The sequence below is a fragment of the Oncorhynchus tshawytscha genome, linkage group LG18 (genome assembly GCF_018296145.1).
Source record: "Oncorhynchus tshawytscha isolate Ot180627B linkage group LG18, Otsh_v2.0, whole genome shotgun sequence".
NCBI classification, from domain to species: domain Eukaryota; kingdom Metazoa; phylum Chordata; class Actinopteri; order Salmoniformes; family Salmonidae; genus Oncorhynchus; species Oncorhynchus tshawytscha.
In genome coordinates this window covers 37533043-37558869 of record NC_056446.1, presented here as the reverse complement: position 1 = coordinate 37558869, position 25827 = coordinate 37533043, and the positions used below count along the sequence as shown (strand labels likewise).

General features: G+C 45.1%; 1 protein-coding gene across 1 annotated transcript in view; it reads right to left on the bottom strand.

The window, feature by feature from the left end:
• LOC112238823 (ryanodine receptor 3-like) overlaps positions 1-25827 on the bottom strand; it is a gene marked incomplete at its 3' end in the record, with an annotated part of 89806 nt that overhangs the window by 45089 nt on the left and 18890 nt on the right. The window contains 6 exon segments of the mRNA XM_042300538.1: positions 549-670; positions 12355-12522; positions 13884-14040; positions 17646-17720; positions 20597-20690; positions 22482-22581. Of these exon segments, the coding sequence (XP_042156472.1) occupies positions 549-670; positions 12355-12522; positions 13884-14040; positions 17646-17720; positions 20597-20690; positions 22482-22581 (716 nt within the window).

Sequence of the window (25827 nt, the reverse complement as noted above, 5' to 3'; positions counted from 1 at the left end):
ATTCAGTAGCATTTAGGAGCATTCAGGAACATTCAGTAGTATTCAGGAGCATTCCGTAGCATTTAGGAGCATTCAGGAACATTCAGTGGTATTCGGGAGCATTCAGTAACATGTAGGAGCATTCAGGAGCATTCAGTAGGATTTAGGAGCATTCAGTAGAGTCCAGGAGCATTCGGTAGCATTTGGGAGCATTCAGGAGCATTCAGTAGTATTCAGGGGCATGTAGTATTATTCAGGAGCATTCAGTAGCGTTCAGGAGTATTCCGTAGTATTCAGAAGCATTCAGTAGTATTCAGTAGCATTCAACTAGCTCATACAAAATTTGTCCAACCGTGTTCTGTATTTTCTGAAATAGATGACGGTCCTTAAACTGTCTAGGTTACCAATGCAGCACACACACGCGCACACGCACACGCACGCGCACACACACACACACACACACACACACACACACACACACACACACACACACACACACACACACACACACACACACACACACACACACACACACACACACACACACTCACACACACACAGAGCCCTACTTGATGAAGTGGCTGAAGAGGACAGTGGTGTTCCTGATGATGCGTACAGCCCGTGCCTCCTCGTGTTGACAACGCTGAAGGGTCAGACCGTCGTCCATGTGACCCTCAGCATGCAGACAGGCCTGTCTCGCAAATACACAACACACACATTATAGACAGACATCATTATTAGAAGTACAGACATTACCACAAACAGGTATCTGTGCAACTCAATGTAACATGTTCCTTGTTACTCATTAATCACAGGCAGAGCCATATAGTGTACTTAGAGTGTTTTGAACAGTTTTCCAATTCTAGACATTCCGTTACATAGCATTGTTGAAATATTCCTCATGTAAACGTTAATGGGGTTCTAACATGGCTGCCATAGAATGTTGAAGTGTCATGTAAATGCATCATAATGCAGAAACCACATTGGCCCAACTCTCTAAATACATGGTTCTGATCACATCTAATCAAGTGAGGTGTTATATCAGCTGTCTGAGCTGTGAGTTGGCTTAGGTCTCCTCCTCTCCCCCAGTTAGCTCCCACCCAGGCAGGATTTGGCTCCCACCCAGGCAGGATGTGTCAGGACACATGAGGCAGTCATTTAGATGTGATAATGAGAGAGGGATGGTGACAGTTAGTTACAGTTATCTTTTCTGAGAGAGGAGGGATCAACTCCTGTCTCTCTCTCTTCCTCCCCAGTCTCTTTTCCTCTCTCTCTCCCTCACTACCATCTCTCCATCTCTCCCTCTCTCTCCCTCCCCACCAGTACTTCTCTCTCTCCATCCCTCTCCCCTTCCCCACCAACACTTCTCTCTCTCCATCTCTCACTCTGTCCCTCCCCACCAGCTATTCTCTTTCTATCGAGCTCTCTATCCCTCCCCACCATAGGGCTGCCAACGTTTAAGGAAAGCTTGGAGTGAGATTTGCTATGTGAATTTCATTGTCCCCTGGCACAGTCCCTAGATGGGGGACTAGGGGTCCTCCCTCATGAAGATTTTCCTGCAGTATGTTTTTGTAATTGGCTTAGGCCTATGGCCAGGGTGGAAAATTAGGTGTACTCAGGATGCTTTGAACATTAAATGTACATTCAAAATTCAACAACTTTGTTACTTTGAGATTTTTGGGGGATGAAATGTTAATTATGCTAATATTTTTGGAGGACATATTTTTTAGGTGGTTTGACACTTTATTCAATAATTAAATGAGATAGGGAGACAGGGAAATGGTAGAAACAGTGGGAAGGTCAGAAGCAGGGATTGATCCCTGTTCTCAGGTGGAGAGTTACATGTGACACGTGCCAGGGAGTTTTACCACCACACCAAGGTTCTGCACAGGAATGTTTATTTTAATGGTTGATGGCAGTGGGTATCCAAATCATAGTTTGAAGTCTCCTTGTTCGTAGACTGCTTTCAAGGTCAGGACACAAACATTCTGTATTGTTTTTATGTGGGTGAACTGTCTCTTTTAAATAGGTCTGGAAGAAAATCCTGCTTGCTCTCCAGGAGGGTTGGACATCCCTGATCTATGTTTCCCAAGTGATGGGTGTTTCAAAATGTTCTTGTTAAAACAATTTGTTTCTCAATCACCAGAACTTCAGGGGGGAAAAAATTTAATGAATATCAATATTCAGGTGGTTTATTACTAGTTGAAGATTCTCGACGTCATCGTACTCTACATAGACAACATACGATGCCTTTATGAGTTGTGAGTCCACCTATCATTTATACCAAGCATGTGCACAATACTAAAATGTAAACAATTATATTTGATTCCAGGAACATTTATTATCCATTGCTGATTTGTGTGACTTATTCAAAAACTGTCCATGAATGGCTACAAAAATACAAAGCCTCATATAATTCATTTTTAAAGACACAAGTAGGTATATCAGATTTCAAATATGTGATGATACTGGCAGAACTGGTAAGAAGTGGAATAATAGAATAGGTATGGGGAATAGCAGTAGAAGTGGAATAATAGAATACGTATGGGGAATAGCAGTAGAAGTGGAATAATAGAATACGTATGGGGAATAGCAGTAGAAGTGGAATAATAGAATAGGTATGGGGAATAGCAGTAGAAGTGGAATAATAGAATAAGCATGGGGAATAGCAGTAGAAGTGGAATAATAGAATAGGTATGGGGAATAGCAGTAGAAGTGGAATAATAGAATAAGTATGGGGAATAGCAGTAGAAGTGGAATAATAGAATAAGTATGGGGAATAGCAGTAGAAGTGGAATAATAGAATAGGTATGGGGAATAGCAGTAGAAGTGGAATAATAGAATAAGCATGGGGAATAGCAGTAGAAGTGGAATAATAGAATAGGTATGGGGAATAGCAGTAGAAGTGGAATAATAGAATAAGTATGGGGAATAGCAGTAGAAGTGGAATAATAGAATAAGTATGGGGAATAGCAGTATAAGTGGAATAATAGAATAGGTATGGGGAATAGCAGTAGAAGTGGAATAATATAATAGGTATGGGGAAAAGCAGTAGAAGTGGAATAATAGAATAAGTATGGGGAATAGCAGTATAAGTGGAATAATAGAATAGGTATGGGGAATAGCAGTAGAAGTGGAATAATATAATAGGTATGGGGAATAGCAGTAGAAGTGGAATAATATAATAAGTATGGGGAATAGCAGTAGAAGTGGAATAATAGAATAGGTATGGGGAATAGCAGTAGAAGTAGAATAATATAATAGGTATGGGGAATAGCAGTAGAAGTGGAATAATAGAATAAGTATGGGGAATAGCAGTAGTGTTGTTGCTGACTATCACACTAATTACACTGGGTCATTGCCCAGAGGATGGCCGAGTACCTGCAAAGGAATGCGTACGTCGATACATCTGTACAGAAGGCAGGAATATCAGGGTTCTCTGGCTGCTTGGAACATTCCAGCATGATCTGGCACCAGATCCAAATGGCCAAGGTGGAGAAAAGGGACCTCCATGTAGTCTTCCTCGACCTCGCCAATGCATTTGGTTCTGTGCCCCATGAACTCCTGTGGTCTGCCTTCAGATTTTTCCACATACCGGACACCATCACAAACCTGGTGAAGTCGTACTTCCAGGATCTGCAGTTCTGCTTCACCACCTCAGAGTTCACCACCTCATGGCAGTGCCTGAATGTAGGTATAATGGCGGGATATACCATTTCTCCGTTGGCATTCACAATGGCAATGGAGGTTATCATCAGATCCTCAAAATGGGTTGCTGGTGGACAGCGAGTCGACTCTGGTTTCCGCCTCCCTCCACTCAGAGCCTACATGGACGACATTACAACATTGACCACCACTGTCCCATGCACCAGGAGAGTGCTCAGAAAACTCGAGGAGAACATCAGCTGGGCCCGTATGAAGATTAAACCATCCAAGTCACGCAGCATCTCGATTGTGAAGGGAGTATTCTCTGACCTGAAATTCTTCATCGGAGATGACCAAATCCCAACAGTGTCTGAGCAGCCGGTAAAAAGCCTTGGAAGGTGGTATGATGCCATCCTGAAGGACAAAGACCAGGTGCAACAGCTGTGCAAAGACATCAGTAGTAGCCTACAGTCCATCGACAACACCCAGCTACCCGGAAAGTTAAAGGCCTGGTGTCTGCAGTTTGGTCTCCTACCCTGGGTGTTGTGGCCCGTAGCACTGTATGATGTTCCAATCTCAACAGTGGAGAAGATGGAAAGAGGAGTCACAGGCAACTTAAAGAAGTGGCTCGGAGTTCCACGATGCCGTACCACCATAGGCCTCTATGGAGATGGTGTCCTCAAGCTGCCCCTCACCAGTCTAACAGAGGAATTCAAGTGTGCAAAAACCAGGCTCCAGATGACACTGAATGAATCTCGAGACCCAGTGGTGAGCAACAACGCGCCGACCTTGACAACTGGGCGAAAATGGAGGCCAGGAAAAGCAGTCCAGGAGGCAACAGCAGCCCTCAGACATGCTGACATTGTGGGTCATGTTCAGCAATGGAGAGGAGGCCTTGGGCTAACTAGCCGTGCTGCTTGGAGTAAGGCCACTGCACCCGAGCGGCGGAAGATGGTAGTGCAGGAAGTACGCCATCAGGAGGAGGCTGCAAGGTGGGCCAAGGCAGTCTCTCTTGCCAAACAGGGACAGTGGACTCGATGGGACAGTGTGGAGAAGAGGAAGATCAGCTGGAAGGATCTGTGGGCCATGGAAGCAAGGCGGTTGAGCTTTTCCATCAGAGCAACATATGACGTCCTTCCAACACCAGTTAATCTTCACCAATGGTATGGTGAAGATCTGGACTGTGCCCTCTGTTCCATGCCAGCCAACCTCAGGCACATTCTCACAGGGTGTAAAACAAGCCTCACCCAAGGACGCTACACTTGGCGTCACAACCAAGTCCTTAAAAACCTTGCGTCCGCCCTGGAGGACAAGCGAGCTGCCACCAACTCCCTACCACCCACAGCAGCATCACACTCCTTACGGACAAACTTTGTCCGCGAAGGGGCTAAACCACCAAAGAGCGGCTCTACACCATTAGAGCGAGACCAGCTGTGCTTGGCCCGCGACTGGAAAATGCTAGCTGACATTGGCCGGCAACTTGTGTTTCCTCCGGAGATCGCAACCACCACCCTAAGACCTGACATGGTGCTCTGGTCCCGTTCGCTCAATAAGGTCTTCATCATTGAGCTCACAGTACCCTGGGAGGACTCAGTAGATGAGGCTTATGAGCGAAAACATCTGCGCTATGCTGATCTAGCTGCCGAAGCACGGCATCATGGCTGGAACACAGAAGTCCGACCAGTGGAGGTGGGCTGCAGAGGTTTTGTGGCAACATCTACAACCAGACTGCTTAGAGACCTGGGAATTAAGGACCAGAGCCAGCGTTCGGCAATCAAAGCTGTATCGGAGGCGGCAGAAGGCAGCAGTCAGTGGCTCTGGATGAAGAGGAAAGACCCCAGCTGGGCCCCGAAGTGAGAGGGCCAGGAGGTATGCGGTCAACAATGCTTGACTCAGGGAGGAGGACGCCCCTGCCATGCATAGTCCCATGGGATGTTGGCTATCAACAACAAGGCAACTCCTATGACTAATTGGGAATGGGACGCAAGCGTAGGATTGATCACCCTGTCGCTGGCCGCCTTTGGGGAGGGTGTATAGTGTGAAAGGCCGAAACACCCTAGGAACGAAAGGTACACTACTGACGATGCGCTCCCCAAATTTCACCACGCTCACTGTTCATTAACTCTTGGAAGTGCTTGCACAAAGGATAGTAACATCTCATCCTGTGTTCTTGGAATCACTGTATTTTAGCCCATTGTCAAGAATGAGAATTGGTCCACTGATCCGACTAAATACATTAAAAAGCTAATAAAATCTCCTGAAGGCAAGATTACATAAATCTGCCCCTACATGTAAAAAAATATATTTATTCATAGTTACAAATCAGGTCACCCTGCAAAACTAACCTCCGAAAACATTCTGTAGGTCCGTCTGCGGCCTTTTGGTTGTCACAACCTAAATGCCAATCACCAAACGAGGGGACTAATGCAACCAGCTCTTCTCTCTCACTTCCCACCACCTCTTCTCACTATCTCTCTTCCCACCAGCTCTTCTCTCTATCTCTCTTCCCATCAGCACTTCTCTCTCTCTTCCCACCAGCTCTTCTCTCTATCCCTCTCTTTCCCTCCCCAGCGGCCCTTCTCTCCCTCTCCCTTCCCACCAGCTCGTCTCTCTATCGCTCTTTTTCCCTCCCCAGCGGCCCTTCTCTCTCGATCTCTCCCTTCCCACCAGCTCTCCTCTCTACCTATCTCTCTCTCCTTTCCCACCAGCTCTTCTCTATCTCCATCGCTCTCTCCCTTCCCACCAGCTCTTCTCTCTATCTCCCTCTCCCTTCCCAATGCCTGAAGGTACCTGAAGGTACCATGTTCACCTGTAAACAATAGTACCCAAGTATAAACACCATGGGACCACACATCCGTCATACCGCTCAGGAAGGAGACGCATTCTGTCTCCTAGAGATGAACGTACTTTGGTGCGAAAAGTGTATATCAATCCCAGAACAACAGCAAAGGACCTTGTGAAGATGCTGAAGGAAACAGGTACAAAAGTATCTATATCCACAGTAAAACATAACCTGTAAGGACACTCAGCAAGGAAGAAGTCACTGCTCCAAAACCGCCATAAAAAAGCCGGACTACGGTTTGCAACTGCACATGGGGACAAAGATCATACTTTTGGAGAAATATCCTCTGGTCTGATGAAACAAAAATAGAACCGTTAGGTCATAATGACCATTGTTATGTTTGGAGGAAAAAGGGGGAGGCTTGCAAGCCGAAGAACACCATCCCAACCGTGAAGCATGGGGGTGGCAGCATCATGTTGTGGGGGTGCTCTGCTGCAGAAGGGACTGGTGCACTTCACAAAATAGATGACAACATGAGGAAGGAAAATTATGTGGATATATTGAAGAAACATCTCAAGACATCAGTCAGGAAGTTAAAGCTTGGTCGCAAATGGGTCTTCCAAATGGACAAAGACCCCAAGCATACTTCCAAAGTTATGGCTTTAGGACAACAAAGTCAAGGTATTGGAGTGGTATTGGTATGCATGGGTGTCCGGGCTGTGTGCCGGTAGTTCAAACAGACAGCTTGGTGCATTCAACATGGCAATACCTCAGTACAAGTAGTGATGAAGTCAATCTCTCAATTTTTTCCAGAAGTTTACTAAGGGTTGGTAACAGGCTGATTGGTCGGCTATTTGAGCCAGTAAAGAGGGCTTTACTATTCTTGGGTAGGATAATTACTTTAGCCTCCCTCCAGGCCTGAGGGCACACACTAGTAGGCTTAAATTGAAGATGTGGCAAATAGGAGTGGCAATATCGCCTGCTATTATTCTCAGTAATTTTCCATCTAGATTGTTAGATCCTGGTGGCTTGTTATTGTTGATAGACAACAATATTTTTTTCACCTCTTCCACACTGACTTTACGGAATTCAAAAGTACAATTCTTGTCTTTCAGAATGTCACGTCCTGACCTTAGTTCCTTTTTTATGTTTCTATTTTAGTTTGGACAGGGCGTGAGTTGGGGTGGGCATTCTATGTTTTGTTCTGTGTGTTATAGTTCTATGTGTTTGGCCTGGTATGGCTCCCAATCAGAGGCAGCTGTCAATCGTTGTCTGTAATTGAGAACCATACTTAGGCAGCCTGTTTTCCCACTATGGGTTGTGGGTAGTTGTTTTCTGTGTCTGTGTTTTCTCCATACAGAACTGTTTTGATTTTCATTAGCTTTCCTTCACTTTGTTATTTTGTATTTTTTGTGTTCTGATATAACAAATTATCATGGACACTTACAACGCTGCATTTTGGTCCGATCCTTCCTACTCATCATCAGACGAAGAAGAAGTTCGTTACACAGAATTTGGTCCGATATACTTGGCTGTGTAGTGTCAGCATTTGTTGCTGGCATGTCATCCCTAAGTTTGCTTATATTGCCAAGTAGTTTGCAATATCAGTGGGCTTTGTGATGAATGAGCCATCTGATTCAATGAATGAAGGAGCCAAGTTGGCTTTTTTACACAAGAATTTCATTTAAGGTGCCCCAAAGCTTTTACTGTCACGACTCCGACCGAAGGACACTCCCCTTCCCGTTCGGGTGGCGCTCGGCGGTCGTCGTTGCCGGCCTACTAGCTGCTACTGATTATTTCCTCCCCCTCCAACTACTACCGGAGGTTTATCCGGGGTTTTGGCCAGGTAGCGGCTCCAATTACCTCACTGCTAAAGGGGGGCCCGGTGCGGTTGCGATGGTCAGCAGAGGCGGACAGAGCTTTCAACAGGTTGAAGGCGCTGTTCACGGATGCACCCGTGTTGGCGCATCCGGACCCCTCTCTAGCATTCATAGTGGAGGTGGACGCGTCCGAGGCTGGGGTGGGTGCCGTGCTATCACAGCGCTCGGGTACGCCACCAAAACTCCGCCCCTGCGCTTTCTTCTCGAGTAAGCTCAGCCCAGTGGAGCGTAACTATGATGTGGGGGACCGGGAGTTGTTAGCGGTGGTCAGGGCTCTGAAGGTGTGGAGACACTGGCTTGAGGGGGCTAAGCACCCCTTTCTCATCTGGACCGACCACCAAAATCTGGAGTATATTTGGGCAGCTAAGAGACTAAACCCGCGGCAGGCAAGGTGGGCCATGTTTTTCACTCGATTCCGGTTCACTTTATCATATAGACCGGGCTCCCAGAACGTGAAGGCGGACGCACTGTCCCGCTTTTACGACACGGAGGATAGGTCCACCGAACCTACTCCCATCCTTCCGGCCTCAAAGCTGATGGCACCGGTGGTATGGGAGGTGGACTCGGACATCGAGCGGGCGTTACGGGCTGAACCAGCGCCTCCTCAGTGTCCGGCGGGGCGGAGGTACGTGCCGCTTGGTGTTCGGGACCAACTGATTCGGTGGGCTCACGTCCTACCCTCCTCGGGTCACCCTGGGGTGAGGAGGACAGTAGGGAGCCTTCGGGGAGGTATTGGTGGCCTACCTTGGCTAGGGACGTTAAGGTTTATGTCTCCTCCTGTTCGGTATGCGCCCAGAGTAAGGCTCCTAGGCACCTTCCTAGAGGGATATTACAACCCCTCCCCGTTCCACAACGGCCATGGTCACATCTATCCGTAGATTTCCTGACCGACCTTCCCCTGTCTCAGGGCAACACCACGGTTCTGGTGATTGTGGATCGGTTCTCTAAGTCCTGCCGTCTCCTCCCGTTGCCCGGTATCCCAACAGCCCTACAGACTGCGGAGGCATTATTCACTCACGTCTTCCGGCACTACGGGGTGCCGGAGGACATTGTTTCTGATCGGGGTCCCCAGTTCACGTCCCGAGTATGGAGGGCGTTCATGGAGCGTCTGGGGGTCTCGCATCAGCCTGACCTCCGGTTATCACCCCGAAAGTAATGGGCAGGTGGAGAGAGTAAACCAGGAGGTGGGTAGGTTTCTGCGGTCGTACTGCCAGGACCGGCCAGGGGAGTGGGCGAGATACATCCCCTGGGCGGAAATGGCCCAGAACTCATTACGCCACTCATCTACTAATGTGTCCCCCTTTCAGTGTGTGTTGGGGTACCAGCCGGTCCTGGCACCGTGGCATCCGAGCCAGACCGAGGCTCCTGCGGTGGAGGAATGGGTGCAGCGCTCCAAAGAAACCTGGGGGGCCGTCCAGGAATCCCTTCAACAGGCTAGTGGATGGCAGAAAAGGAGTGCTGACCGCCACCACAGTGAGGCCCCCGTGTTTGTACCAGGGGACAGGGTCTGGCTCTCGACCCGAAACCTGCCCCTCCGCGTGCCCTGCCGGAAGCTTGGGCCGCAGTGTGTAGGGCCGTTCAAAGTCCTGAGGAGAATAAACGAGGTGTGTTATTGATTACAACTCCCTTCCTATTATCGTATTAACCCCTCGTTTCATGTGTCTCTCCTCAGGCCGGTGGTAGCTGGTCCCCTACAGGACGGTGAGGTGCTGGAGGTCCCTCCTCCCCCTCTGGACATCGAGGGGTCCCCGGCATATACGATACGGGCCATTCTGGACTCGAGACGCCGGGTGAGGGGCCTGCAGTACCTCGTGGACTGGGAGGGGTACGGTCCGGAGGAGAGGTGCTGGGTACCCACCAGGGACATTTTGGATCCGTCAATGTTGAGGGATTTCCATCGCCTCCATCCGGATCGCCCTGCGCCTCATCCTCCGGGTCGACCTCGAGGCCGGTGTCGGCGCGCTGCGGGAGCCACGCGTCAAGGGGGGGGGGTACTGTCACGACTCCGACCGAAGGACACTCCCCTTCCCGTTCGGGTGGCGCTCGGCGGTCGTCGTCGCCGGCCTACTAGCTGCTACTGATTATTTCCTCCCCCTCCTTATGTGTTGATTGTGTGCACCTGTTTTGAGTTAGGTAGTAAGGCTTTATTAGTCAGCCGGCCCGCAGGGTTCCTTGTGCGGGATTAATTATTGTGATTTAATTATTTAATTATTGTGATTTAATTACAGTTTAAGTCCCCCTGTTTGGGGCATTTGTTTGTTCAGTACGCCCTGTGTTTTTGTGAGGGTTGGCTTATGTTCAGCGTTTCTCAGTGCATTAAAATAGCACTCCCCTGAACTCTCTGCTTCCTGCGCCTGACTCCTCACCCACTACACTCAGACCGTTACATTTACTATAATTCTTTATATAATTTATCTTTGATTCATAGTGTAGTTTATTATTTTTTTAAATTTAGTTTAGTCACATGATTTCTTAATTTGCAGTACGTTTGCTAATCAGTTGGCCTGCCAGATTAATTGCCATACCTTCTGCCTCATACCTCTAAACCATACAATTTTTCAATTCCTCATCAATCCAAGGGGATTTAACAGTTTTTACAGTAATTTCCTTAATGGGTGTGTGCTTATTAGTAACTGGAATAAGTACTTTCATAAATGCGTCAAGTGCAGCGTCTGGTTGCTCCTCATTACACACCACAAAGCAGCAATTGTGATTTACATCGTCAACATAAGAATCACTACAAAACCTCTTATACACTATATTAGGACCAGCCTTTGGAACTTTGGTTTTCCTATACATGACTATTATATTGTGATCACAACATCCTATGGATTTGCATTCTGCTTTAAAGCAAATATCTGCAGAGTTAGTAAAAATGTGATCAATACATACTGATGATTTAATTCCTAGGCTTTTTGCAACTACCCTGGTCGGCTGACTGACAACCTGATCCAGGTTGCAGGCACTGGTTACAGTCTGAAGTCTTTTCCTGAGTGGGCAGCTTGATGATAGCCAGTCAATATTTAAATCACACAGAAAATATACTTCTCTGTTGATATCACATACATTATCAAACATTTCACACATATTATCCAGATACTGACTGTTAGCACTTGGTGGTCTATAGCAACTTCCCACCAGAATGGGCTTTAGGTGAGGCAGAGGAACCTGTAGCCATATTACTTCAACAGTATTTAACATGAGATCCTGTCTAAGCTTTACAGGGATGTGGTTCTGAATATGAACAGCAACACCTCCACCTTTGGCATTTCTGTCTTTCCTGTAGATGTTATTACCATGTATTGCTACCACTGTATCAAAGGTATTATCTAAGTGAGTTTCAGAGACAGTCAGAATATGAATGTCATCTGTTACAAGCAAGTTATTGACTTCATGGACCTTGTTTCTTAGGCTACATATGTTAAAATGGGCTATTTTTAGCACTTTTCTGGGTTGCTTGATTGTTTTTAATGCTTTACTGGGAAGCTTATCAGAAGTAGACTTGCTCATGTTATTTACATTGGAGCTGATAGTGCAGGGTGAGCTGCATAAAGTGGTCTTCCATAGAGAGGCATACTTACAGTAGTATACAGTGCAGTGATTTCATTGGCCATAGACCTACAGTACATCTCATTTTCAAGTTAACAAGTGTATGATTAAACTTCAAGAATCAATGTACCCATTTACCCACAATATAACCCATGAATACCTCATGGGCTTATGGCGTACCTCATCAGAACCTAAAATATAAGCTTATTTATATAAGCTTATTTATATAAGCTTATTTTACTCCAATGTTAAATAAACACTATGTAGCCTCAAAACATGTTTAAAACTATATCATTCATGGTCAGTCCTTGCATCCATAGCTCTGTCTATGAATTTGAGAGTGGTTACATTTCTCCAGACCCATCCATCAGCTGTTTACCTAAACAGGACGCTTAGTTATTGTTTCAACTGCTGATCGCCACTTCCAATTATTAGTGGAAAATAAATTTACTCAAAGAACAAAGACTTTTACACACTTCTTCCACACCATCAGTACAGTGAACATGTATAATAACCCACCCTTCTCTTCAGGGGTCCTATGCGGGAGGCTTTAGCGTCAGGCGCCTGATAGGACAGCCACAGACCTGTAGCCACGTGCATCACGAAGCAGGCTGAGTCCCCATACTTGATCTCTGCTACTCCCATACCTTCTATGTCTCGATTCTTCGTACCCGACTCTATCTTTTCCTGTGGGAGGGAGCACGCGTGCACGCACACACACACGCACGCACGCACACACACACACACACACACACACACACACACACAACAAATGAAGATTACACACTAATCAGAGAGGTATGCTAGAGAGCCTATTCATTACTCGCCACAGGGAAACAGTAACAGCATTTTGGGGGGTCAGAACCACGAATGGCACGCTCACACACACACACACACACACACACACACACACAGAACCCATTCACACCTCGTCAGATATGGATGCTGGCTGCTGATTACAGCAGGTAAAGGGGAACCAATTAAAGTCCATGTATAACACTTAATATTGAAAGGGTAGGCATGGGGAGGGAGGGAGGGAGAGAGAGAGAGAGAGAGAGAGAGAGAGAGAGAGAGAAGGAAACAGGAAAGGGGAGTGAGAGAATTAAACAGATACTGTGTGCATGTGCGTGTGCACACAATCATTACTACCACATAGAGCAGAATAGCATTGAATCTGGAGCAGGCAGGCAGGCAGACAGGCAGACAGACAGACAGACAGACAGACAGACAGACAGACAGACAGACAGACAGACAGAGAGAGAGAGACAGACAGACAGACAGACAGACAGACAGACAGACAGACAGACAGACAGACAGACAGACAGACAGACAGACAGACAGACAGACAGACAGACAGACAGACAGACAGACAGACAGACAGACAGACAGACAGACAGACAGAGTCCTTCTGTTTGCTTCTTCATGTCCTTCCTGTCCATGCACTATGGTTGTAGAATGCAATGAAGGTTCCGCCGTATAATTAATATGCATTCTAATTCTATTGGTTCCCCATACACCTTGGTTGTGTTGATTGGTTGGGTTGTTAATGGACTGTGTGACTTGGCTTGGACCGTTCCCTGACATTTTAGCTTTATGGACTAGAATGTTGTTGATTGTTGTGTATAGGGTACAAGGATGACCTTTTAAAAGTTAAAGGATAAATCTAACGTGCTCTTAAAAAATATAGGTGTGTCTGCTCTGACCTTCTTCAGGCACGGTACAGTCTTTTCTCTAGAAAATACCATGGTTTTACCTACGGCCGGGATGGATTTAGCAGCCCTAATGTTGGAATCAAACATCATTATGTTGTCATCCAGAGTCACAGTTATGCATTTTCCCAAGCTATAGTACACCATATTTTACATACAGCAGGCTTCGAGTTTTGTTTTTTTTTGCTATGGAAAAAAAATATTGCAATACTGGTATCGTCACAGCCCTAGTTTTACCCACAATCCACCTTTCTGTGAGTAAATGTAAAACAAAGTTTACTTTGAAAGACAAAGAATGATTAAAAGACTTAAGAGTGTTGGTATTTGTCGGGAACAAACCTTGGTAGCCCTGAAGCAGAAAGAAGTGGACTTGATATCAGACTTCTCTCTCTCCTGTAAGACCAGACCATGTTCTTCGGTCAGCGCCAGGTAGTGACCGGTAGACAGGTGACGCAGACGAAACGCCTGCCCATAGCGAATGTGGCTTCCGCTCCAACTGACCAATCACAAAGAGGGGATGAACCCAAACAGATATTAATCTACATTCTACAGTGGTCCCTATAACCCTTTTCCAATGGCAGATAGGGGAACAACGGAGTCAAAATGTGTCTGACATAGCAATGTCTATTTCAATCTAGAGACATTGATGTACGCTGTTATTTGCAACAAAGAGATATACAGCCGCTGCCTCTGGCATTTCAGCATCCTTTCACAATGAAGCACATCCATTGTTTCAAAATATCTCAGTACAAACGGAAAGTCAGACTGTTTGGCATGGCTGTTGGAGAACCTGTCACCTAAGCCCAGAGATAAGAAGGCTGATGGTGGATGGGACCAGGATGTGTGTGGGCTGTGAAATAAACTTCCAGAGACCATTTATAACCTGATGGGGTTATAGCGGTTATAATATCTGATGGGGTTATAGTACCTAATGGGGTTATAGTGGTTATAGTACCTGATGGGGTTATAGTGGTTATAGTACGTGGTGGGGTTATAGTACCTGATGGGGTTATAGTACCTGATGGGGTTATAGTGGTTATAGTACCTGATGGGGTTATAGTGGTTATAGCACCTGATGGGGTTATAGTACCTGATGGGGTTATAATACCTGTTGGGGTTATAATACCTGATGGGGTTATAGGGGTTATAGAACCTAATGGGGTTATAGTGGTTATAGTACCTGATGGGGTATAGTACCGGATGGGGTTATAGTGGTTATAGTACCTGATGGGGTTATAGTACCTGATGGGGCTATAGTACCTGATGGGGTTATAATACCTGATGGGGTTATAGTACCTGATGGGGTTATAGTACCTGATGGGGTTATAGTACCTGATGGGGTTATAATACCTGATAGGGTTATAATACCTGATGGGGTTATAGTGGTTATAGTACCTGATGGGGTTATAGTACCTGATGGGGTTATAGTGGTTATAGTACCTGATGGCGTTATAGTGGTTATATTACCTGATGGGGTTATAATGGTTATAGTACCTGATGGGGTTATAGTACCTGATGGGGTTATAGTGGTTATAGTACCTGATGGAGTTATAGTACCTGATGGGGTTATAGTGGTTATATTACCTGATGGGGTTATAGTGGTTATAGCACCTAATGGGGTTATAGTGGTTATAGTACCTGATGGGGTTATAGTACCTGATGGGGTTATAGTACCTAATGGGGTTATAGCGGTTATAGTACCTGATGGGTTTATAGTACCTGATGGGGTTATAGCGGTTATAGTACCTGGTGGGGTTATAGTGGTTATAGTACCTGGTGGGGTTATAGTGGTTATAGTACCTGATGGGGTTACAGCGGTTATAGTACCTGGTGGGGTTATAGTACCTAATGGGGTTATAGCGGTTATAGTACCTGATGGGTTTATAGTACCTGATGGGGTTATAGCGGTTATAGTACCTGGTGGGGTTATAGTGGTTATAGTACCTGATGGGGTTATAGCGGTTATAGTACCTGATGGGGTTATAGTACCTGATGGGGTTATTGTACCTGATGGGGTTATAGTACCTGGTGGGGTTATAGTGGTTATAGTACCTGATGGGGTTATAGTGGTTATTGTACCTGATGGGGTTATAGTGGTTATAGTACCTAATGGCGTTATAGTGGTTATAGTACCTGATGGGGTTATAGCGGTTATTGTACCTGGTAGGGTTATAGTGTGTATAGTACCTGATGGGGTTATAGTGGTTATAGTACCTGATGGGTTTATAGTACCTGATGGGGTTATAGCGGTTATAGTACCTGGTGGGGTTATAGTGGTTATAGTACCTGATGGGGTTATAGCGGTTATAGTACCTGATGGGGTTATAGTACCTGTTGGTGTTATTGTACCTGATGGGGTTATAGTACCTGATGGGGTTATAGTGGTTATAGTACCTGATGGGGTTATAGTGGTTATTGTACCTGATGGGGTTATAGTATCTGGTGGGGTTATAGTGGTTATAGTACCTAATGGGGTTATAGTGGTTATAGTACCTGATGGGGTTATAGTACCTGATGGGGTTATAGTGGTTATTGTACCTGATGGGGTTATAGTACCTGATGGGGTTATAGTGGTTATAGTACCTAATGGGGTTATACCGGTTATAGTACCTGATGGGGTTATAGTGGTTATAGTACCTGATGGGGTTATAGTGGTTATAGAACCTGATGGGGTATAGTACCTGATGGGGCTATAGTACCTGATGGGGTTATTGTACCTGATGGGGTTATAGTACCTGATGGGGTTATAGTGGTTATAGTACCTGATGGGATTATAGTGGTTATAGTACCTGATGGGGTTATTGTACCTGATGGGGTTATAGTACCTGATGGGGTTATAGTGGTTATAGTACCTGATGGGGTTATAGTGGTTTAGTGGTTATTGTACCTGATGGGGTTATAGTGGTTATAGTACCTAATGGCGTTATAGTGGTTATAGTACCTGATGGGGTTATAGCGGTTATTGTACCTGGTAGGGTTATAGTGTGTATAGTACCTGATGGGGTTATAGTGGTTATAGTACCTGATGGGGTTATAGTGGTTATTGTACCTGATGGGGTTATAGTATCTGGTGGGGTTATAGTGGTTATAGTACCTAATGGGGTTATAGTGGTTATAGTACCTGATGGGGTTATAGTGGTTATTGTATCTGATGGGGTTATAGTACCTGATGGGGCTATAGTGGTTATAGTACCTAATGGGGTTATACCGGTTATAGTACCTGATGGGGTTATAGTGGTTATAGTACCTGATGGGGTTATAGTGGTTATAGTACCTGATGGGGTATAGTACCTGATGGGGCTATAGTACCTGATGGGGTTATAGTACCTGATGGGGTTATAGTGGTTATAGTACCTGATGGGATTATAGTGGTTATAGTACCTAATGGGGTTATAGTACCTGATGGTGTTATAGTACCTAATGGGGTTATAGTACCTAATGGGGTTATAGTACCTAATGGGGTTATAGTACCCGATGGGGTTATAGTGGTTATAGTACCTGATGGGGTTATAGTGGTTATAGTACCTGATGGGGTTATAGTGGTTATAGTACCTGATGGGGTTATAGTGGTTATAGTACCTGATGGGGTTATAGTGGTTATAGTACCTGATGGGGTTATAGTGGTTATAGTACCTGATGGGGTTATAGTGGTTATAGTACCTAATGGGGTTATAGTACCTGATGGTGTTATAGTACCTAATGGGGTTATAGTACCTAATGGGGTTATAGTACCTAATGGGGTTATAGTACCCGATGGGGTTATAGTGGTTATAGTACCTGATGGGGTTATAGTGGTTATAGTACCTGATGGGGTTATAGTGGTTATAGTACCTGATGGGGTTATAGTGGTTATAGTACCTGATGGGGTTATAGTGGTTATAGTACCTGATGGGGTTATAGTGGTTATAGTACCTGATGGGGTTATAGTGGTTATAGTACCTGATGGGGTTATAGTGGAAATGTCACTACCCTAAAAAGTATCTGAAAGCATATTGGCGTCTAGGTGAGTGAGCATCTGGCAGGGAGATGGAGAAATTAGAGAGCGTGAGATAGGGTTGGGTATTGGTGTTTGTGTGTGTGGCTGCGTGTGTATCAGCTCACCCGATCCTGAGGGGCTCCAGCCTCCAGAGAGAGCGGGCCCTGGATGCTCCTTTACCCATCTCATAGTTCACAATCCTGTGGACAAAGAGAGGGAGGAGAGGAGTCAGGTCTGGATCCTTTAAAACAGACGAAGTTCAATTTAAACCAGGGCATTTGTCTCTATTAAACACAGTGACTTTGCAATAAAAAAAATACTCTCTTCCTAGTGCATTTTAAAACTAAAACTAATTGTGACCAGTTACAGGATCTGAGGCATTTGACTTATATTTAAACATTTTGTATTTTAGCAGACACTCTTATCCAGAGTAACTTACAGGACCAATTAGGGTTAAGTGCTTGAAAGCACATCGGCAGACACTTCACCTAGTTGGCTCAGGGATTTAAACCAGCAACCTCTTAACCGCTAGGCTACCCTGCACCCCCATAAGGGCCCCCAAAAATGTATATATATACAGTACCAGTCAGAAGTTTGGATTCACTTACTCATTCAAGGGTTTTTCTTTATTTTTACTATTTCTACATTGTAGAATAACAGTGAAGACATCAAAACGACGAAATAACACATATGGAATCATGTAGTAACCAAAAAAGTGTTATATAAATCAAATTATATTTTAGGTTTTAGATTCTTCAAAGTAGCCACCTTTGCCTTGATAACAGCTTTGCACACTCTTAGCATTCTCTCAACCAGCTTCTTGAGGTAGGTAACTGTTAAAATTATGTCTGTGAGTATAACATAAGGCAAAAAACTGAGGAAAATCCATCCAGGAAATGTTATTATTTTGAAAGGCTGTTTTTCCACTGAAAGCCTATCCACCAAACAAAGACTTATGACCCAGTGGCTTCCACTACATGTGGCCAGTCTTTAGGCATTGTTTCAGGCTTTTTCTTTAAAAATGAGGGAGAAACACCACTTTCAATGAGTGGGCAGTGGAAATTTCCAGAGATGTTTTCTGCGTTTTTCCTTTTCTATTGACGGAGATATTGTCCGGTTGAAATATTATCGATTATTTATGACAAAAACAACCTGAGGATTGATTATAACCATCGTTTGACATGTTTCTATGAACTTTTATGGTACTTTTTTTTTTTTTTCGTTTGCCTGCTGTGGCCGCGCTGTGTGCTGATGGATTACTGAACAAAACACACCAACAAAACTGAGGTTTTTGGAAATAAAGAGGGACTTTATCGAACAAAACAAAAATGTATTGTGTAACATGGAGTCTTGTGAGTGCAACCATATGAAGATCATCAAAGGAAAGTGATTAATTTTATCACTATTTCTGACTTTTGTGACATCTCTACTTGGCTGGTAACTGCATGTAATGTTTTGTTAGCTGGGCGCTGTCCTCAGATAATCGTATTGTATGCTTTCGACGTAACGCCTTTTTGAAATCTGACACAGCGGTTGGATTAACAAGAAGTTTATCTTTAAGCTGATGTATAACACTTGTACCTTTTATGTATCTTTTATAATGAGAATTTCTGTTTTGTTGAGTTTCACGCTCTGCAATTTCACTGGATGTTGTTTGAGACAGCGGATTGAAGCTGGTTGAGAGAATGCCAAGAGTGTGCAAAGCTGCCATCAAGGTAGAGGGTGGCTACTTTGAAGAATCTAAAATATATTTTGATTTGTTTAAACACTTTTTTGGTTACTACATGATTCCATATGTGTTCTTTAATAGTTTTGATGTCTTCACTATTATTCTACAATGTAGAAAATAGTAAAAATAAAGAAAAACCCTCGAATTAGTAGGTGTGTCCAAACTTTTGAGTGCTACTGTATGCATATATTTATTAGTAAAGTTTAGATTTTTTTTCTTGAATATATGAACTTTCATGTGGCTTAATTAAAAATGTGTATGGGATCTGTAAATATGAATAAAAACGTAGAATTATCAGCCTAGTTGAGCCAAGGAGAAAGCACATGGCTCTGTCATGTCACAGGCTTATGTTAATAACAGAACGGGCTCTTCCTTGATCAGTATAGAGATCATCTTTGCTACTGTGGATTTTTGGAAAGATATAGCTAGGGAGAACTGCAACAGTGTTGCTACGGTTCGCCCACAAACATTGCTGCCCTGAATTTTGCTGGGTTTTATTAAGTAGAGAGACAACTTTCTGGAGGACAATACCATGCTGACTCACATGGGTTATGGGTGGGTGGGGCTAAGGCTTAAGAGGGTGTGAAGGATGCTGAATAGGGTGTAAACAAAGGAGAGTTCTGGAGGAAGTGTGAAAATCTCAAAATCTTTCTTAAGGGCATTTTCTCCTGCTTGTCAACTACATTTAAAGGAGGTGTGGTACTGTATATAGTCAATATACCACGGCTAAGGGCTGTTCTTACTCACAACAGACTACAGCGTGCCTGGATACAGCCCTTAGCCGTGGTATATTGGCCATATACCACAAACCCCTGAGGTGCCTTATTGCTATTATAAACTGGTTACCAACGTAATTAGAGCAGTAAAAATACATGTTTTGTCACACCTGTGGTATACAGTCTGATATACCACGGCCTTCAAGGTTTTAATCACCCAATTTATAATGTATGATATACCATTATGAAGCTCTTAGTCTGTACATTCATAAAATGTACAGCAAATTAAATTAAAATATGCACTAAAAAAGCACATCGCTTAATTTTGACACAAGACTCAATAGAGAAATATGGACACCAATGTACACTCAGAGATATTTATAAAAAGGTGGATGATGATCAAGATTCATTGAGGACCAGGGACGGCTATGTATCCCATTTCTCTATACGATTCAACAGTATGGTCATAAAATGTCATGCCAGTTCATTTAAAGCTCTCGTAAATCATAAAACGTAACTGTAAGTGCCTGTTAAAATGTCCCTTCATAGTAGGGTTAAGAGCCGCCTACCTCTGGTCTTCAGGACATATTCTAACATACTGTTAAAATGGCAGACAGGAAGCCTAGTGTACCTCTGCTCCATCTCGCTGGCCTCTGACCCAGGGATGGTCAGACTCTCATCATGCCCGTGACAAAGATGCATCACGTGACCACCACACAGGAATCCTATTGGATAAACACAAGATTCTAAGGTCAACAGGGATCTTTTGAAGTTATGGTGAAATGTTCACACCATACTAGCCTTAGTGATGATCTGATCATCGACTGACTTATTAATAGACTTACACCCGCTGGTTGCCCAGGGGTGTATGGGTTGGTTTTCCAAGGGTGTATGGGTTAGTTGCCCAGGGGTGTATGGGTTGGTCGCCCAGGGGTGTATGGGTTGGTTGCCCAGGGGTGTATGGGGTGGGGGGTGTATGGGTTGGTTTTCCAAGGGTGTATGGGTTAGTTGCCCAGGGGTGTATGGGTTGGTCCCCAGGGGTGTATGGGTTGGTTTGTGTGGGTTGGTTGCCCAGGGGTGTATGGGTTGGTTTTCCAATGGTGTATGGGTTGGTTTCCCAGGGGTGGATAGGTTGGTTGCCCAGGGGTGTATGGGTTGGTTTCACAGGGGTGTATGGGTTGGTTTCACAGAGGTGTATGGGTTGGTTTCCCAGGGGTGTATGGGTTGTTTTCCCCAAGGGTGTATGGGTTGGTTGCCCAGGGGTGTATGGGTTGGTTTCCCAGGGGTGTATGGGTTGGTTTCCCAGGGGTGTATGGGTTGGTTTCCTAGGGGTGTATGGGTTGGTTTCCCAAGGGTGTATGGGTTGGTTTCCCAGGGCTGTATGGTTTGGTTGCCCAGGGGTGTATGGGTTGGTTGCCCAGGGGTGTATGTGTTGGTTTTCCAAGGGTGTATGGGTTGGTTTCCCAGGGTTGTATAGGTTGGTTGCCCAGGGGTGTATGGGTTGGTTGACCAGGGGTGTATGGGTTGGTTCCACAGGGGTGTATGGGTTGGTTGCACAGGGTTTATGTGTTGGTTGCACAGGATTTATGGGTTGGTTGCCCAGGGGTGTATGGGTTCGTTGCCCAGGGGTGTATGGGTTGGTTTCCCAGGGGTGTATGGGTTGGTTTCCCAGGGGTGTATGGGTTGGTTCCCCAGGGGTGTATGGGTTGGTTCCCCAGGGGTGTATAGGTTGTTTTCCCCAAGGGTGTATGGGTTGGTTTCCCAAGGGTGTATGGGTTGTTTTCCCCAAGAGTGTATGGGTTGGTTTCCAAGGGGTGTATGGGTTGTTTTCCCCAAGGGTGTATGGGTTGGTTTCCCAGGGATGTATGGGTTGGTTTCCCAGGGGTGTATGGGTTGGATTCCCAGGGTTGTATGGGCTGGTTTCCCAGGGGTGTATGGGCTGGTTTATCAGGGGTGTATGGGTTGGTTTCCCAAGGGTGTATGGGTTGGTTTCCCAGGGCTGTATGGGTTGGTTTGCCAGGGGTGTATGGGTTGGTTTCCCAGGGGTGTATGGGTTGGTTTCACAGGGGTGTATGGGTTGGTTTCACAGGGGTGGGTATTGGTGTTGGTTTCCCATTGGTGTATGGGTTGTTTTCCCCAAGGGTGTATGGGTTGGTTGCCCAGGGGTGTATGGGTTGGTTTCCAAAGGGTGTGTGGGTTGCTTTCCAGAGGGTGTATGTGTTTGTTTCCCAGGGGTGTATGGGTTGGTTTCACAGGGGTGTATGGGTTGGTTTCACAGGGGTGTATGGGTTGGTTTCACAGGGGTGTATGGGTTGGTTTCCCAGGGGTGTATGGGTTGGTTTCCCAGGGGTGTATGGGTTGTTTTCCCCATGGGTGTATGGGTTGTTTTCACAGGGATATATGTCACAAAGCAGCGTAAAGTACATCACATTCCTGAAACAACTAAATATGTCCTAGTTCATCATGAAGGATTAACCTGAAATTATAATTGCATAATTGAGTCGTGGTGTACTTGCCTACAGCCACGTTGCTTCCTGAGCAGGTAGGCTGGACGTTCCACAGAGTCTGCATAAAGGAGGCATCCACCTGGAAACTACCGCTAGAGATGGACAGGTGCTGGAAGAAAGGAAACAGCATGGGGTTAGAAGCAGTGGAGTGTGTGTGTGTGTGTGTGTAGGTGTGTGTGTGAGTGAGAGAGAGAGAGAGAGAGAGAGAGGATATGGGGGCTGGTAAAGGAGAGATTTAAAGGTCCAATGTAGCCAATTTTATCTTAATATCAAATCATTTCTGGGTGACAATTAAGTACCTTACTGGGGTTGTTTCCAATTAAAACAAAGAACAGAATAGCTTCTTAGCAAAGAGCAATTTCTCAAGGAAGAATGTAGCTAGGACTGCCTGGGAGTGGCCTGAATGGGGATGGGAAAACTGTAAACTAGCTGTTATTGGCAGAGAGGTTTGGAAGTCTCTTTCCTATTGGTCTATTAACTAATATAGCACCTGGTGATGTCACCAGGCAGGCCAAAAATCCATCCCACTTAAAACAGGCTGAAATTTCAGCTGGTCTTTTCAAACAGCTCTAACACTAAAAGGGCATTATCATCATTTTCACAATTTCACAGCATTATGTCAACTTCATAGTGTGGAACTATACACTGATTGTACAAAACATTAGGAACACCTTCCTAATATTGAGTTGCAACCCCTTTTGCACTCAGAACAGACTCAATTTGTCGGGGCATGGACTTTACAAGGTATTGAAAGCGTTCCACAACTTTCCACAGTTGTGTCCAGTTGGCTGGATGTCCTATAGGTGGTAGACCATTACTGATACATACGGGAAACTGTTGAGCGTGAAAAACCCAGCAGCTTTACAGTTCTTGACACACTCAAACTGGTGCGGCTGGCACCTAATACCATACCCCGTTCAAAGGCATTTAAATATTTTGCCCTGCCCATTTTAACCTGTCTCCTCCCCTTCATCTACACTGATTGAAGGGGATATAACAGGTGACATCAATAAGGGATCAAATCTTTCACCTGGATTCACTTGGTGAGTCCATTTCATGGAAAGAGCAGGTGTTCCTAATGTTTTGTGCACTCAGTGTATATAAAACACAGGGAAATTATGTTTTTGACTCCACTGGGCCTGTGAAGGTAGTTGGCATTTTATGACTTTGTCTGAACCCTGACAGTGTTTGGACACTGCCTAAAGCCTTTACAGTGCATTACTGCCACAAAGACCATTCGCCCCTCTCTAAGGATCCGCATCGGCTGCGGCTCCAGATTAAGATCTCAAGCCAGGCTGGTCTTTGCTGGGGAGAAGAGATTGTCGAGCTCAAAGGGATTCCATGGCCTACTGATCACAATGAGACTGCCAACACCAGTTTAATCCACAACAAACAGCTTCACACAGACAGGCTCTGGGACTCCGGCATAGTGACAACAGCTCTAACAACAACCTTCAAAGATGTTCAGAATGAAATTAGGCATAGGCAAAAGAGAGTATACTGGGATGGGTCATATCAATGATATCAGAAAAACCAACAGTTGTTCATCACTCGGGAAATAACCCCTGTGTGATATTCATTCCATGGTTGAGGAACAGTCGATTGTTTGTCAGTAGGGTGATGAATCAGATTCATGTTTTCCTTTGGTAGAGTTGAAAGTCATGCACCGCTGAGTGTAGCTATGTTATAATTACACATTTCCTCTCCAAATGCTTCCAGCACACTCAACCCCTCTCCATGTTTCATGCTTTGCAGGACATCTGATGAAACTGAGGAGTATTTATCCTTGAGGACAATTTAACAAAGCCCTTTTGTGGGGAAAACTAATTCTGATTCGATGGGCCTGGCTCCCAAGTGGGTGGGCTTACGCCCCAACAGACCCACCAATGGCTGCGCCCCTGCCCAGTCATGTGAAGTCCATAGATTAGGGCCTAATAAATGTATTTACGTTGACTACTTTCCTAATTTGAACTGTAAATCATTGAAATTGTTGTTTTCATATCTGTTCAGTATGTACATACAGTGGGGAGAACAAGTATTTGATACACTGCCGATTTTGCAGGTTTTCCCTACTTACAAAGCACGTAGAGGTCTGTCATTTTTTATCATAGGTACACTTCAACTGTGAGAGACGGAATCTAAAACTAAAATCCAGAAAATCACATTGTATGATTTTTAAGTAATTCATTTGCATTTTATTGCATGACATAAGTATTTGATCACCTACCAACCAGTAAGAATTCCAGCTCTCACAGACCTGTTAGTTTTTCTTTAAGAATCCCTCCTGTTCTCCACTCATTACCTGTATTAACTGCACCTGTTTGAACTCATTACCTGTATAAAAGACACCTGTCCACACACTCAATCAAACAGACTCCAACCTCTCCACAATGGCCAAGACCAGAGAGGGTGTAAGGACATCAGGGATAAAATTGTAGACCTGTACAAGGCTGGGATGGGCTACAGGACAATAGGCAAGCAGCTTTGGCGCAATTATTAGAAAATGGAAGAAGTTCAAGATGACGGTCAATCACCCTCGGTCTGGGGCTCCATGAAAGATCTCACCTTGTGGGGAATCAATGATCATGAGGAAGGTGAGGGATCATCCCAGAAATACACAGCAAGACCTGGTCAATGACCTGAAGAGAGCTTGGACCACAGTCTCAAAAAGAACCATTAGTAACACACTATGCCGTCATGGATTAAAATCCTGCAGCGCACGCAAGGTCCCCCTGCTCAAGCCAGCGCATGTCCAGGCCCGTCTGAAGTTTGCCAATGACCATCTGGATGATCCAGAGGAGGAATGGGAGAAGGTCATGTGGTATGATGAGACAAAAATAGAGCTTTTTGGTCTAAACTCCACTCGCCGTGTTTGGAGGAAGAAGAAGGATGAGTACAACCCCAAGAACACCATCCCAACCTTGAAGCATGGAGGTGGAAACATCATTCTTTGGGGATGCTTTTCTGCAAAGGGGACAAGACGACTGCACCGTATTGAGGGGAGGATGGATGGGGCCATATATCGCGAGATCTTGGCCAACAACCTCCTTCCCTCAGTAAGAGTATTGAAGATGGGTCGTGGCTGGGTCTTCCAGCATGACAATGACCCGAAACACACAGCCAGGGCAACTAAGGAGTGGCTCCGTAAGAAGCAACTCAAGGTCCTGGAGTGGCCTAGCCAGTCTCCAGACCTGAACCCAATAGAAAATTGTTGGAGCGAGCTGAAAGTCCGTATTGCCCAGCGACATCCCCGAAACCTGAAGGATCTGGAGAAGGTCTGTATGGAGGAGTGGGCCAAAATCCCTGCTGCAGTGTGTGCAAACCTGGTCAAGAACTACAGGAAACATATGATCTC